At 50.5% G+C, this 14,059-nt stretch overlaps 1 protein-coding gene across 4 annotated transcripts in view; it reads right to left on the bottom strand.

The window, feature by feature from the left end:
• Positions 1 to 14,059, bottom strand: part of ARSG (arylsulfatase G) — a 108,453-nt gene that overhangs the window by 12,722 nt on the left and 81,672 nt on the right. For 3 of the 4 annotated variants that reach the window (XM_046675989.1, XM_046675988.1, XM_046675990.1), the window contains 2 exons: positions 7,457 to 7,565; positions 942 to 1,062 (listed from right to left, as the gene is read on the bottom strand). In XM_046675989.1, coding sequence (XP_046531945.1) covers positions 942 to 1,062; positions 7,457 to 7,565 — 230 coding nt within the window. Of the gene's footprint in view, positions 1 to 928; positions 1,063 to 7,456; positions 7,566 to 14,059 lie in introns of all 4 variants that reach the window. The other variant, XM_046675991.1, reaches the window with a different exon arrangement.

The following is a 14,059-nucleotide window of genomic DNA, read 5'->3' as shown; positions in this document are numbered from 1 at the left end:
TTTGCTGGGACTGGCAGAGAGGGAAGGGCAGCTTCAGTAACCGCCACAGTACCTTTGAGCAGCACTTGAGTCACTTCCATGTGACCCTCGGTAAAGACATAAATAGACTCTTTGATGTGTGAGTCCTTAACTGAGAAGCCATGTATTCACAGGGCCTTACAAAGGGGGCCCTGGGTTCCGCCAGCCTCCTTCCCTCCTCCCACTTCCTCTTCCTTTTGGCAAAAGGAAAACACACGGAAATGACAGGGAAAGGCCATCAGGCCTGACATTTCCTGGCTGTTGCTGCCATTAAGGGCTTCAAAGCATATGAAGAGGGGACAATGGGATGCTGGGAGGCAGAAGCCCAAGCTAGTGCAGGGGCTGGAGAGTCGTGTGTGTGCTGAGCCCTCCAGAAGCTGGGGAACGTCCCTTCTTTCACTCATTTGTTTATTCATTCATTTATTCATCCAGTTTGCAGTTACTGCAAGCTGGCTGGATGCCAGGCACAGTGTTAGGTGCACTGAGAATTCGGTGGTAAGACCCATACCCTCAGGAAGCTTCTAGTGGGGGAGCCTCACAACACATATGGCACAGACACTGGTCAGCCATCTCATCTAAGAAAAGTGTGCCAGGAGCATACATTTTGTCAGAAAATTAAATATTTGTGAGAAAAAAACCCATACATTATAGGGAATAAGCATCAATGTACACCCGCCCTAAGCCAAATTGTTAAATATAAATGTGGATTGACAAACTGGATTAATTATAGGGGAAGAGGAGGAGGGGGGTGGAAAGAGAGGTTCATCTCTAAGGAGTCGCCCTTGAGGTTTCTCAAACTGGATCTTCAGCAGCCACTTGCATGTATCTTCTGAGGATGCTTGCTCACACAAATGCTCCCAGATGAGAGGTGGCAGGCCAACTTCGTGGAGAGCCCAGGCAGGGCACATACCTCTTCCACTTACCCGGTGCCCAGTCTGCGACCCACCAAAGAGCACCTCAGAGGCATCCAGACCATCAAAGTGCCGGCCTTGGGGCAGGCTGGCCCCAGCCAGAGCCACCACCGTGGGGAAGATATCCAGCACACTGCAGGAAGAACAAGACAGCGTTGGCCCCAGCTGTTCCCAGACTCTCTCCCTGACCATGCTGTGGTCAAGACCCACCTGAACCAGCCCAGACTGAGCACCAACAGCCTCTCGTATGGTCTGCCCCCTCTGCCTGCCTGTCCTTCCTTCAGGTTCCACCTGGATTTCTGCTCCTACAAAAGGCGAATGGCTCGGTGGTTCAGCACCCAGCTTCTGCGGCCAGGTGTTGCCTGGGCTCAAATCCCAGTGCTGTCATCTATCTGGCTTCTCAGTGCCTCAGACTTCTCTTCTCTAAAGTGGGCTTGATAATAACAGTGCCCACCTCACAGCATGGTCGTGCGGATAAAACACACAGTAAGGCATGTAGAAGAAAGCCAACAGGCAGAAAGGGCCCTTTGGATGTTTGTGTTATAATCATTCACAGAGACACCCATCTAAGAACTAAGGATTTCTACCTGCCACCAACCAGGCCACAGTCACTCGCTGAGAGGGAACAGTGTTCAACAGGTGCCTGCAAGAGAATGTTCACTTCATTTTTCTTTCCCTGGGTCTCTGTGTCACAAATACCTAGTCTTTGTTTAGAATGCCATGATATGTGAAACATTCCACTCCTTTATTTTAGCTCTTTTTTCCCATTAAAAGTGGTAAATGTTTATGGTAGGGGGAAAAAAAATAGGACATCCAGAAATATAAAAGCGAAAACAATGCACAAATAGTCCATCACCCAAAGGCAAGCACTGTTAACCTTTCGGTGGAGTTTGTTAATGTGATTTTTTTTTAAGTCATGTGCTACAAGTTTTACTCTGCTGTAGGGCACATCTCCCTCCAGGCTGCTGTGTTCGTGTCAGAAAAAACTCTTCAGCATGCACAGATGGGCTGCCCTGTCAACAGAGCTGTTTATCTGAGGGCCAGGCCAACTGAGAGCGAGTGGGACTTGATGGAGCCAGGAGCACAGGGGCACGCTGGGGGTGCACCTCCCCAGGAAAGAGGCCCTGGTTCGCTGAGACAGGGCCCAGCAGCAAACTTCAGACTCACTCCTGGGGAGGCCCTAAGGGCCACACCTCCTCTTTCCCCACCACAGGTCTGGGGAGGGGCTTTCCACCCTTCAAGACGGGCTGCAGGAGGGACCTGTCATTCGACCTGTCATGGGGCCCCTCTCCTCTCTCCTGGCCTCCTTCTGCTCTCCAGGACTCGGCTATGACCCCAGGCGGAATCTATCCTCTGACCACAGTACAGAGTGTTTCTGGTTTGCCTTTGGCTTTCACAGTCCACATAGCTGGTGGTTTATCTCTGAGATACGCGCTCCAGGAGCTGGCATCCTGCACTGATGCCGAGTCGAGAAGTGCAGAGTAAGCACTTGCAGGGTACAGCACAGTCCAGAAAGCTGTCCGGAGTCCAAGGTTCCTGCCACAAATCGGGCAGCATGGGGGGCTACAGTTCAGTCCCAAAGGCCATGGTGGTTGGGGCTGTTTGTTTGAGCTTTCTCGAAATTGCGTCCCTAAGAGAGACTGGCGTCACAGATGAGTCAAATCAATGAGCCAGAAAAACAGGATCTGCGTTAGATTTGGGAATATATGATCTACTTTCTTTTTCCATCTTATTTTTTTCCCCCTCTATCATGAGGCTTAGCATCCTAATTACATAGCACTGAGTCTAATGTTCACGGAACCCCAGTGTCTCAGGATTTGGCAGGAACTTCAGAGGTACCTAGTCCACCCAGAGCACAAGGAAAACCTCTGGCCCGTGAGAAAAGCTTCAGCATCTCTGGTGACTTGCCAATCCAGCACTGATTGCCAAGCTTGGGCTATGAAAAAGTCCTTCCTTGTGTAATCGAGGAAGCTAAGCCCCTGAGGTTAACCCTGGAAGACGGAGATCCTCCCCAGCACACACAGTCCCGGTACCATCCCAGGGCCGGGCCCCCAGCCGAGGTGTGAACTTGCAGAAAGCAGTGCTTCTACTGGCTACCGAAGGGACCCCAGCTGCTCCAAACCTCAAATCTCACCTAAGAAACGGGTCCTGGGAGTCTTGGAAACCTTGGAGAAAGAGACAACCCAAAAATCTACATCTTCAAGTTTCCCCAGGGCTACATTCTGACTTTGGCGGACTTGGGTAGTTGGCCTTCGTGGGCCCCTTGCTCCATACAAAATATTAAAAATTATATTTCGCAACTGCGTTGACATAACGATGAATATATAGAAAGACTATGTGAAACCATTTTCTTCAGCCTAAAAGTTCTTTTCTTTTCTTCTGGTTTTAAAAGAAAATAAAAATCTCATGAGCCCCTAAATTTAAGTTTCCTGGGCCCGGGCACGATGCCTCGCCGACCTGACAGAAAAGTCAGCCCTGGCTTCTGTAAGGAGGAAACCCCACTTCACTGGGCCTTTTGATTACAAGAAGGGCAGCCAAGAGCCTGCTCATGGAAGGAGAGACTGAGGGAACCCTGTGCAATGACACAAGGGGCAGCCATCACTGTGGGCAGGAGACATCTTTGCAGGTTCTGTTGCCCATGTGAAAATATTTTCTTTTTGCTTAATATGGCTTCAGCCAGCCCAGGGCGCTGAAGGTCGTTCAGAAGAAGTGCATGGATTTGTGTTCTTATCCAAAGAGTGGCCAAAGGAACCTGGGTGCAGAGAGGAGGGAGGATGCAGGAGAGCCGTGCCCCGGGGGGGGGCCGTGCCCCGGGCGAGTGGGGGAGGCTGAAAGTCCGCACGGGGGCTGTCCCAGCAGAACAGCCTGGACCTCAGGACACATTGATGGGAACTGAGATCTTGTGCTGGCTCTGCTGGGGTGCTGTGCATCCTAGGGCAAAGGAAGGGTGTTTCCTAGAAGCGGGGGACATTCTATCTGGGAAGAAGGCAGATGTGATCTGAAGACGGGAAGTGAGAAGGGTGAGGGGTTGCTAGAGGAAGGATTGGGGGTGCATGGGCCTGGACACAGCAGAGGCTTTTCCCCTCCCTGTCTGGAGTGAGGGTGGGGAAAGCGGAACTTCCTCCAGACCATGGAAGAGTGGGAACTGTCCCCGGGACGTGGGGAGCAGTTCGTTTTTAGCATTTAGGTGTCAGTTTCTTCCTGCATTGTAGTCCCCTCTTGTTACCCTGGGAGAAGCTGCGTACCCACCCCTTCCTGGCCTAAGCCCCGCTGCAGGGGTTTGAGAGGCTGCAGTCTCCCCCAGAACTCCCCTCAGGTCCCTCTTAAAGGCCAGCAGGGCACAGCAGCACAGTTTTCAGGGAGCACAGGGGTCCCAGAGCATCAGGAACGCCCAAGAGCAAAGTGTGCACGTCTGGTACAGAGCAGGGTGTAGCCAGGAGCAGGGGTGGGTGTGAGACCACCTCCCATCTCCCCCTACCCCGCCACCACTGCCAGGTACAGGGAAGAGGGGGGCTCTTTGAAAGGGGACTTGTGGGTAAACTCTGCCTAGGGGGTGACACCTAAACCACAGGACACCAACATGAACATAGCATCCTTGTAGCTTCTATTTCCGGGACTTGGTTCTGTGCCTCAAGGCAGTAAAGAACCAGCCGAATCCGCCTTCCACATTCTGACTGCCTTTTGGATCGGAAAAGAGCCACGAGGCACCCCTGGGGGATCAACTCTGCTGGCTAAAGAGCAGCTATGACTGCTTTTCAAAAGAGATTGTTTCAAGTCCTTCAGACCAAACCATCCTGGTCACCCCGTACTGGCCCCGTAATCTCCACAAGACAGGTCCTCTGTTCTGAACAAAGACGGGGGGTCCCAGCTCCGATGCAGAGCAGACTGTTCACCTTTCTGGCTAAGAGAAATCACGTTAAAGTGGTGGTTCTCAACCAGCGTGAGTTTGTCCTCCCGGGGGACATCTGGCACTGCCTGGAGACATTTGGGTTGTCAAAACTTGGGGGGGGGGGCACTATTGGCATCTAGTGGGTAGAGGCCAGGGATGCTACCGAACATCCTGCAGTGCACAGGACAGTCCCCACAACAAAGAAGGATCTGGCCCCAAATGCCAACAGTGCCAAGGTTGAGAAACCCTACTTTAGAGTTTTAGGTTCAAACCACTAGGCTGTTTTCACACGTGCTGCCAAAGCCCGGCCGTCCTGAAGGTATGCTAGCTCCTCTCCACCAGGAGCCTTCTGTCTGGTTTGCTTATTACTATGTCCCAGTCCCTACAGCAGCGCTGGACCCAGAGTTGAACACAACAATAGATATTTGTTGAATAAATGAATTTCCCCCACTCTGCAGTTGTGTCACTGGGCTTCGGGGTCAGGGCATGTGCAACACCTTCCTTTGATCTTATTACGTCACATGGGTGCGCACCAAAATATTAACACTGAGTGTCTCCAAAAGGTCACCAATGGCATTAGTGTGGATCCCGTCTCCCCTGCCCCCCCCAACACACTTTTTACTTATCTGTATTCGTGTGAGTACTTATATCAACTTCTCTACTTTCTGATGCCCATAATTCCTCAGGGTCATCAGAACACAGGCTTAAGGGACTCTCGCCTTAGCTCTGAGTGGCTTAAGGAAGTTATCTCTGACCCGGAAGAAGACGTATATCCCTCTGAGGAATAAAGTACTAGAATAGGTGGTAAGCACTTTGGGAGGGAGTGCCTGGTGGGGCTTCCAAGAACGTGAAGCATTTGCATGAGTTTCTTGAAAATGGATCGTAAGGCCATTCTCCTGAGAGCTGACCCTGAAGGAGTCGTGGAAAGGGGCAGTTGACACACAGTAGCCTGTCCTGGCAGTAAGGACACTCCACCTAAGTTTCCTTTACATGAATTCATGTGGGGAAACAGCAAGAGGGTGAACTCTATGGAGACAAACTGTCCTGCTACAATCGAGAGTAATTTATATGCCAAAAAATATCCACGAGGTGCTGATATGGTATATCGGTATTGTCCTGGTAAAATTTCAGGGGCCCTCAAGCAAATACTACCTGTACCAAGACTCGCTTCCTTCAGTCACCAAACTATTCTCTAAGTCAGTTGTCACCTCTGAGCCCTAAATTATCCACGAGATGATGCAATTTCACCACAGCGCCGTAGCTGACTGTAGGCGCAAACGGTTCTCAAATGAGAAGTGCGTGCCTGGTTGTCAGTGATGTAACTTGAGAGATGGCCGAGGTATTTGTGTATGTGCGGCCCAGCCCGTGAACACTTGGCCTGACTGCACCAAGTCAGCCCCATAAAAAGCAGCCCGCCTGGCCCTCTTCCCAGCCAGCCTGACATCACAGACTCCAGCACGCGCTGTTGTTGTCACACCTGCTGGCACCCCCTGACAGCACACTGCCCCCTCCTGATTGTACAGGGCTGACCTGGAGTCCTGGGGGCCCACAGGCTGTCAAGGACAGTGCCTGCCCACGCCTCCTTGGCCATCAGAGCTGTTTATCCTTCCTTTCCCCTCGGCTTCAGCCTCTCCCATCCTTCCCACCCAGGCTGGGGATGCGGGAGGGAACCAGCGCAGCTTGCTGTCCTCTCCAAGGCTGTGTTCTTTAAGCTAGAACCCATTCAGCTAAGGGTGAGGAACCTTTGGAACTAGTAAATCGGTCTTTAACCAGACCAAAACCTCTCTGAGTACGTGAGCAAGCACCAGCTCCTATGGAGGGTCCCCTTGTCAGTGAATACAGGGGCAAAACCATGGAGAAGTCCTCATCAGAACTCATGAGAAGTCCCCATTATAAGTCATGGGTACATAGCTGCATGGCGTTGCTTTCAGAAGGGCACACCACAGCCAAGATCTGTGCCAAGGAGATGGCCTCCTGGATGTGCCTGAATAAGGATGTAAGAGTGATGGTGAGATATTATCACATTTACAGTTGTCCTCCTAGTAAAGAAAGCACCCCATGACTCACCTCATTCTAGAAGCTTCATTGCCAGAGGTAGGAAGAATGTCCTCACCTAAGCATTCATTCTTTCCTTCCTGGAGTGGTGGGGCCGCCTCCCTGCTCCCTCCCTTCCATAGCAAGTGGACATTTAGATTTCTTTCTTGGGGCTGTGTGGCTGCCAGGGACATGCCTATCCCCAAGGATAGAAAAATTACGGCGCAAATGATCTATTCTCTCCCGTCAGCTTGACCCAGCCTAAAGGGGAGATGCTGCTGCTGCTCTCTCTGCTGCTTGCTCTTCAGCGGGCACTGCCACGACTCAGTAATGAGGGCCGTGAAACAAGCCCAGTCCCCTCTGCCCTCGGACATTAACCCACAGGAGGGTCTGAAGAGTCCCAACCACACTCTTGCTTTAACTGGCACACGGAACTGCCTCCAGGTGGATCCACGCTGCTATAGTCAGAGTTTTGGAAGAATCTGAGAACAAAGTCAGGCAAAGTCAGGCAGTGGATGAGCTTCCCGAGGTCTCTAGCCACTCGAGCGCCCATGACTTTTCTCGTTCTAAACCCCAAAATCTCAAGGTAGGTGGGGTCTTATACCTTAACAAGGCGGTGCTGGTGACATTGACGGGGATTCTGCCAGGCCAGTAAGCCAGAGCCGGGACCCGGTGTCCTCCTTCCCAGGTGGTCTGCTTGGCTGGACTTCCCCCTGTGCAAGGAGGAGAGGCAGTTGGTAACTTTAACAGTGGTACCTCAGAACTTCTTTCCATCTAAGAGCTAGTCTCGGGGACAACAGTCCCACTCCAAGAGGACTGTCTAAGAGTTTCCCATAATTCCAACAAAGGAACGACTTCTTTTAGTAAGCAGCTATTTTTATTCAATTAGCTAATGTCTTTCAACACATGCTTTTGTGTTACTGGATTCAACCTATGTAAGTAGTCGCCTCAGTCACTCTCTATTGAATCGCATCAATTTGCTTTCTTCATGACACTTAACACTTTAAATCGTCTGCTTGCTTTATTGACTTGCTTATGGTTCATATCCCCTCCAGGAGACTCCATCGGTCTTGTGCACCCAATTCGTGGGTGCTTAATAAATATTTGTTGAGTAAATGAATTTATCTTCCTACTCATCATAATGTGACTGTTCAGGATGAAAAAATACAATTATTTAAAAACAGAGAAAAGCAGAAACTTGCCCAGCTATTTGATCTGCCCAACGCCCAACAACTGATCTGGCCTGGATTTTATTGTATTTTGTTCTGCTTTGCTTTGCTTTGTTTTTCCTTGAACTAATAAATTGTTCTGATGTTGTGGAGACAGCGTTAGTAATAGCTCTGACCTCTTGCCTCTTGCGGGGAGGTAAGAACAATCTATGTGCAATCTATGAATTTCCACTTTGGTAATTAAAGGAATTATTTTTGTAACCACTAAGTCCAAAGTGACCACCAGTATAATGATGACCAGTGGGGTGGAAGAGATGAGGTCATGCTTTATGGAAACATCCTGAATACATGTTGTGTTGAATTAACCATGACCATCCCCACCACTCCCACACACATCCCACCCTCATCCGAGTGGAGCCAAGGATTCCACAAAGTTAGCGTGTGGAAAGCCCTTCCAAGGCAAACGCTGGATGTGGCTCACACATACTGTGGTCATTCAACTTCCCATGTTTGGCTGGTGCGAATAATGAAAGCAATGATGATGAGAGGGAGGGGGCAGAAGACCAAGGCTTCTGTCGCTCTGCGCTCACACTGCAGCAAACGGAACCTTTGATGTCCCTGGCCCGGCACACCACACCGGAAATGCTCAGCGTTCTTGAGATTTTCTCCTAGCCAGCTTTGGAGTCCCCCAAGTGTTGAAGTAAGAAACAAAACAGCTCACGTCGTATGGACTGTTTATGTTTAAGGGTGTGGGGCTCTCGAAACCAAGTGGAGTTGTTCAGGCTGAATGGGAAGCTCTTTGACCTGGCCCAAGATTTCTCAAATACATTCTTCACATTGAGAGCCACACCTCCCATAAAGACATACAGAGCCCACTCCCAATTATTCACGCACATGGAACAGAATCCAGAACTGCAGCAAGCATAAAACGCACTCTCATGTGGCTTTGGAATGCATGACTTATGCTTCAGCTTAAGGCCAAAGAGCAGGGAGGAAGCATCCACGACTGCACATGCTGGGGCTCTGAAGATCGTTCCTGCCCCAGGAGGGCATTTGTCTTGAAGCTTGGGGGATGGGCGGGCGAAAATACGGAGTCCGTTTGTTTGCATGTCCACGGTGCACAGAATTCAAACGGACTTGCTTAGCCTTTGAGGCCAGATGCTAAGGAAAGGTGAAGGCTTCAGTTCTAAGAAACAAGCCAGTAGTTCTGACGATCAACCAGAAGGCAGGAGCTGGGCGCCTGCGCTGCGGTAGGCAATGGGCACCGAGTCAGCACACAGGATTTGGTCTCTGCCTCCAGGATGTTTCCAGAAGGGTACACTAGCCCCTAATTAATAAATTTGCTAATTGGTCCTCACCACTAAGGGGTCTGCTCATTTGTCACAGTCTCTTGTGTTGCTCTTTTTCAGAAGATTAACTTTCCTAATTTGTTTTTCAGAGAAAAATATTCCAACGTGTTCGCCTTATTTCAGAAGTGGGTTGAAAGCTGGAGGGGCTGGGAGGCATTCAGTCCGTTATAAAATGTGTATATGTCAACAGAGCAGAGAGTCCCATGCAGAGATTCAGGAATTAGGAGAAAGAGAGGAAAAAGTTGGCTGAGAGAAGCCCTCAGTGTGGCCACTTGAGGGGCAGTCCCCCCTCTGTTGTCAAGAGCGGCCAGCTGGTAGTGGCTGCACTGTCGGTTCTTGCTTTGACGGACAGACACAATTACATATTCCAGCCATACCCACAGACCTTGGACTCGAAGGAATTCCTCTTAAGAGTCCAGAGAGGGGGTAAACAATTATAAAAAATGTATTTCCCACAGCCTGGACACTGTCTCACTCCAAATCCCATGCCATTGCTTAGGGTGGACAAATGTTAAAAGATTCAACTAGCATCCTCTGTGGATCCCCAGGGTTGACGCTCGACAATCAAGTGTCTGATTATCAGAAAGCCCTAACAGTGTTCACTGTGGTTTTTCTGCACCAGCAAAGGCTCAATCCCAGAACAGCTGTATTCCCCCATACTCTTCAATGATACCCGCTCCTACTAATGGACACTCACCCCAAGTTAAACATCATGACAGTAACAACAGTATCTCCTATTTAGTGAGCCCTTCCTAAGCACCAGGTTAAGTACTCCTAAGCATGATGCTAAGTACTTCCCTGCATTGTCACATTTAATCCTTATGACGACCTTGCGAGCTAGACACTAGTATCCCCATTTTTCAAATGAAGAAGCTGAAGCTCAGAGAGGTTAAGTAATTTATCCAAGGTCACCCAGCTAGCAAATGGTAGAGTCAGGATTTGAATCCAGGTCTAACTACACAGCCAGCACCCTCACCCATTAAAACTTCTAGGACAGCGGTCCCCATTCCTGAATGCGTATTAGAATCACTAGGGAAACTTTTAAAAAATATCCATGCCGAGGTCGCTTCCCCAGAGATTGTGGTTTAATTGGCCTAGGATGGAACCTGGACGTCAATATCTTCTAAAGCTCTCTTGGTGATTTAATGTGGAGAGGACCCATTCTACAGGAAGGGGGTCGAGGAGAAAGATCAGGAAGTGGACACAACGAATTTCAAAACTAAATATAGCCTCCATGCTTTTTAACCACAGGTTTTATATCGCCCACACCTTTATACCCTAATGCCATAGGATCATAAATGTGAATCTCTAAGTTATAGTAAGAACAATAGACAAGTCCCTAAATGAAACTTCTATGCACTTGTTTATTTCAAAAGCTATTTGTCAGTTTAGATAAACCTCAATACTTTGATCAGCGGCCCTGGCACATGAAAAGTGTTGGTTGCATTTGGCTTTCTGTTGAGAAATGCATGTCTTCTGGTCATGAGAATGCATTTCAATGCACTTGTGGTTAGTTATGACTCTAATTAAGGCAGAACCTCTTACTTAAAGCAATAAATATTTAGCTTCCGCAACCAAAATATAAACAGAATCATGATTCATGAATTTGCTTACTTGTTCTTGCCCTGCCGCGGAAGTGAAATGGCATTCCGTGATGCATCAAGACAGGGCAGACGGAGGAAGACTCCCCCCGGCCTACGCTTAGGAATAGCGGTTTTCCCCGGAAAGGACTAAAGGCCATGTTGCACTGAGTCAGAAGGGCAGTGCAGCTAAAGAGGAGGTTGGCAAAATTCTTGGTACCAAAGAACCCCCAGGAGAACTCCCAGAGACTCTGATCTAATGAGTCTAGGGTGCAGCTCTGATTCGAATGCCAACGGCCTGAGGACCAGAGTTTGAGACAGAGTAGCAAGGTAAGCAGGAGGACGCCCAGGGAGCCAGGCAGGTCTCAATGCCAGCTCCAGTGTCCTCCTCTGCATCGTGCGGCCCTGAGCAAAATTCCTAACCTCTCCCAGTCTCCATCTCCTGTGAAGGAGAAAAATGATTGTACTCATCTCATGGGGCTGTGGGGAAAGTTACCTAAGATAATGTATAGAAAGTTCCAAGCAGAGTCCTTCCGCATAGTGCCTGCCACAGAAGTACCCAACGAGTGCAATCAAAAAAACCCAAAGTCCCCTACAGACAGAAAAGAGTAGAATTTGCAACCTGGCAGCCCACACACTGAATTCAGCCCTCTGGCAGTTTGGCTTGGCATGCATGGGTTTTGGGTTTGTTTTTTTTTTAAGTAATTTTGAATGTAATGAGACAGGGCCCTTTCTCCAGCCTACTGAATCCCTAGCACGGCCCACCACTGATGAAGACGAGCATTTGTTCACTCACGTTACCTGCCTGGCCCACGAAGGCTTTTGTGTTTGCGACCAGGATAGAAGAACACGGCTGTCTGAGGAGTGCACATTCTATAACCTTCTAAAGAAGCAGGCTTCGTTTCTAAATATAAATACGTGCCCTTGCCAAACGATGCCCGCCGTGCATACTAGTTTTCTAGAAATACAAGGCAGTCAGGCCTCTGTTTGAACCAAAGACTCTGGCTGGCCTGGAGTGGCCTTGAGTGCGGTGATGGGGACATTCCAAGCCTGGTGGCCAAAGGCCCGGAAGGACACACAATTCGACTTCCACTGGGTCCCCACCAGCTGGCCCTGCCCCCAGCCAGGGCCAACAGCCAACATCCCTTGTCCATCCCTCCCTCACCCAACCCCATCTCTGACCTTTCTCTGCCCCACCCTCTACCCTAAATTGGACAGAAGGCCCAGGATGCGGAGCCCACTTCCCAGTGGGAAAGGTTATGCAACAACCTGATAGCATCAAATTACGAACAGCCAAGGTCTCCTAGAAGCTGAGGATGCCAAGTTCAACAGAATGTTTCCTCATCACCAAGGGGGAGGAAGGAACAGTTCTGCTCTTCAAATAAAACAAGAAAAGATTTTCCAGACAGAGGAGCAGTCAGTTAGGGGACAAACAAGGTGTTGGTTCTGTCCCGGGTAGGAAATGGGTCTGGAGTGGGGAGGGGAGGGACGGGGGCTCTGAGCCAGGCCTGTGCTCAGGCTGCAGCCTCCATATCAGCAGTAGGCACGCACCTCCTGTCCTCTTCTCCTCTTCGGATGGGAGGAGGCACAGCTGCTCTGCTCTGCCCCCCACCCCCAGGTCAGTTTCGTCTCACCCCTGCAGGGTGCAAGCCAAGCCCAGTGAGCATCCTCACTCCAGCACGGGGTGAAAAGATGACTCCAGGAGACGCTGCCTCATCCCATCAGCTGAGCAAGGCGGCTTGGCCAGGAAAGGAAAGGGAAGACAAGGAGGGGGGCCTGGGGGCCCCGGGAACAGGGGAAGGCAGCACGTGGCCTGACGTAGCAGGCTGGCTGTGGGGAGAAAGACGCAGGGCTCTGGGTACTGTTTGTCCTACTCCGTTGCGAAAACATTGACTGTCTTCTCTCTTTCATCTGCTCTCGACACTGGCCCCCTTACAGCAGGATGTGCAGGCATTGCATCCCCCTATGAGGGATATGGACGAGGAGGAGCAGGTGGTCCAGAGGGACCCCAGCCTGCCGTGACCCAAGCACCTGGCCACACTGCTTCCACACAGGGCTCTGCCTTCGCAGATCCCCCAGCGCGTTCCGGGCAGAGAGGAGAGGGAAGGCTGAGGAATAGTTGAAAGGAAGCAGGTTTGGAGCATGAGGAGGGGGAAGCGTTTACCCCAAGGCAAAGCTGGCCTTCAGGATCTCCTGAGAAAAGAAGAGAATGGCATCCAGCCCTCGCACATCACAAATTCAAGTGCTGGGCCCCACAGATACCACATCAAGCAGCAACGTCTGTGCAAGGCCTTGCCCAAAAAGAGTGTTCTCTTGAGATGACGGAAATCCAGCTTCAGAGCGAGGTTCCTGAGACAGAGGCCCAGAACGCTCATAAAGTCATCCACGTGTTATTGAAGAGGCCCGACTCCTGAGCAGGGAAATCTCTTTCGGGGCATCTTCCGCTCCCCTTCCAGTTCTCCCCTTTGTGGAGTGTCTCCAGTTCATTTCAGCTGGGAGTAAAGAAATGGGGTTTCGAGGGGGTTACTAGAGGCCAAACCAGCAAGGCTCGGTGCCTCCTGGATCCCAGGGGATCCTCCAACAGTTCAGGAAAGGGTCCACCACCCCACAGCACAGAGAAGGAAACTGGGCTGCAAGCGGGGAGGACCCGGCAGGCTCCACGTCCTGAGCCGTGTCGAGATTCAAACCCTGCCTGGCCCTCCAAAGCCACTAGCTCTTTCCGCCTCCCTGTCTGAATTTAGAAAGATTCAGACTGTCACTGGGCTAAGGACATTTTCCTTGACAACCAGGCAGTCCAAAGAAGCAAGACAGGGCTTTCCAGATGGCGAGCAGGCTGTCGGTGTAATAAGGAGTGAGTAATAACAATCACGTGGGTCAAGAGGAATGAACTGGTGGTGGTCAAACCATGTGGCCCCCTCGGTCCATGGCTGGCCTCGGGAGAGCCCTCACCCTGCTCAGCCTCAGTTTCCTCATTTGGCCAAGAGGCTGGCTGGAATAAAGACCACTGAGGTCTCCTCCAACCCTGCCATTTGTGGGATGCTGGGATATTCCTGGAGATTCCACCACTCGCTTCTGTCATTTGCCGTCTTTGGCTCAGTGGAAGTGAGTT

This window comes from Equus quagga, chromosome 11, assembly GCF_021613505.1.
Source record: "Equus quagga isolate Etosha38 chromosome 11, UCLA_HA_Equagga_1.0, whole genome shotgun sequence".
Taxonomy (NCBI): Eukaryota; Metazoa; Chordata; class Mammalia; order Perissodactyla; family Equidae; genus Equus; species Equus quagga.
Note: the sequence above shows the minus strand (reverse complement) of the source record. Positions and strands in the feature narration are given on the sequence as shown.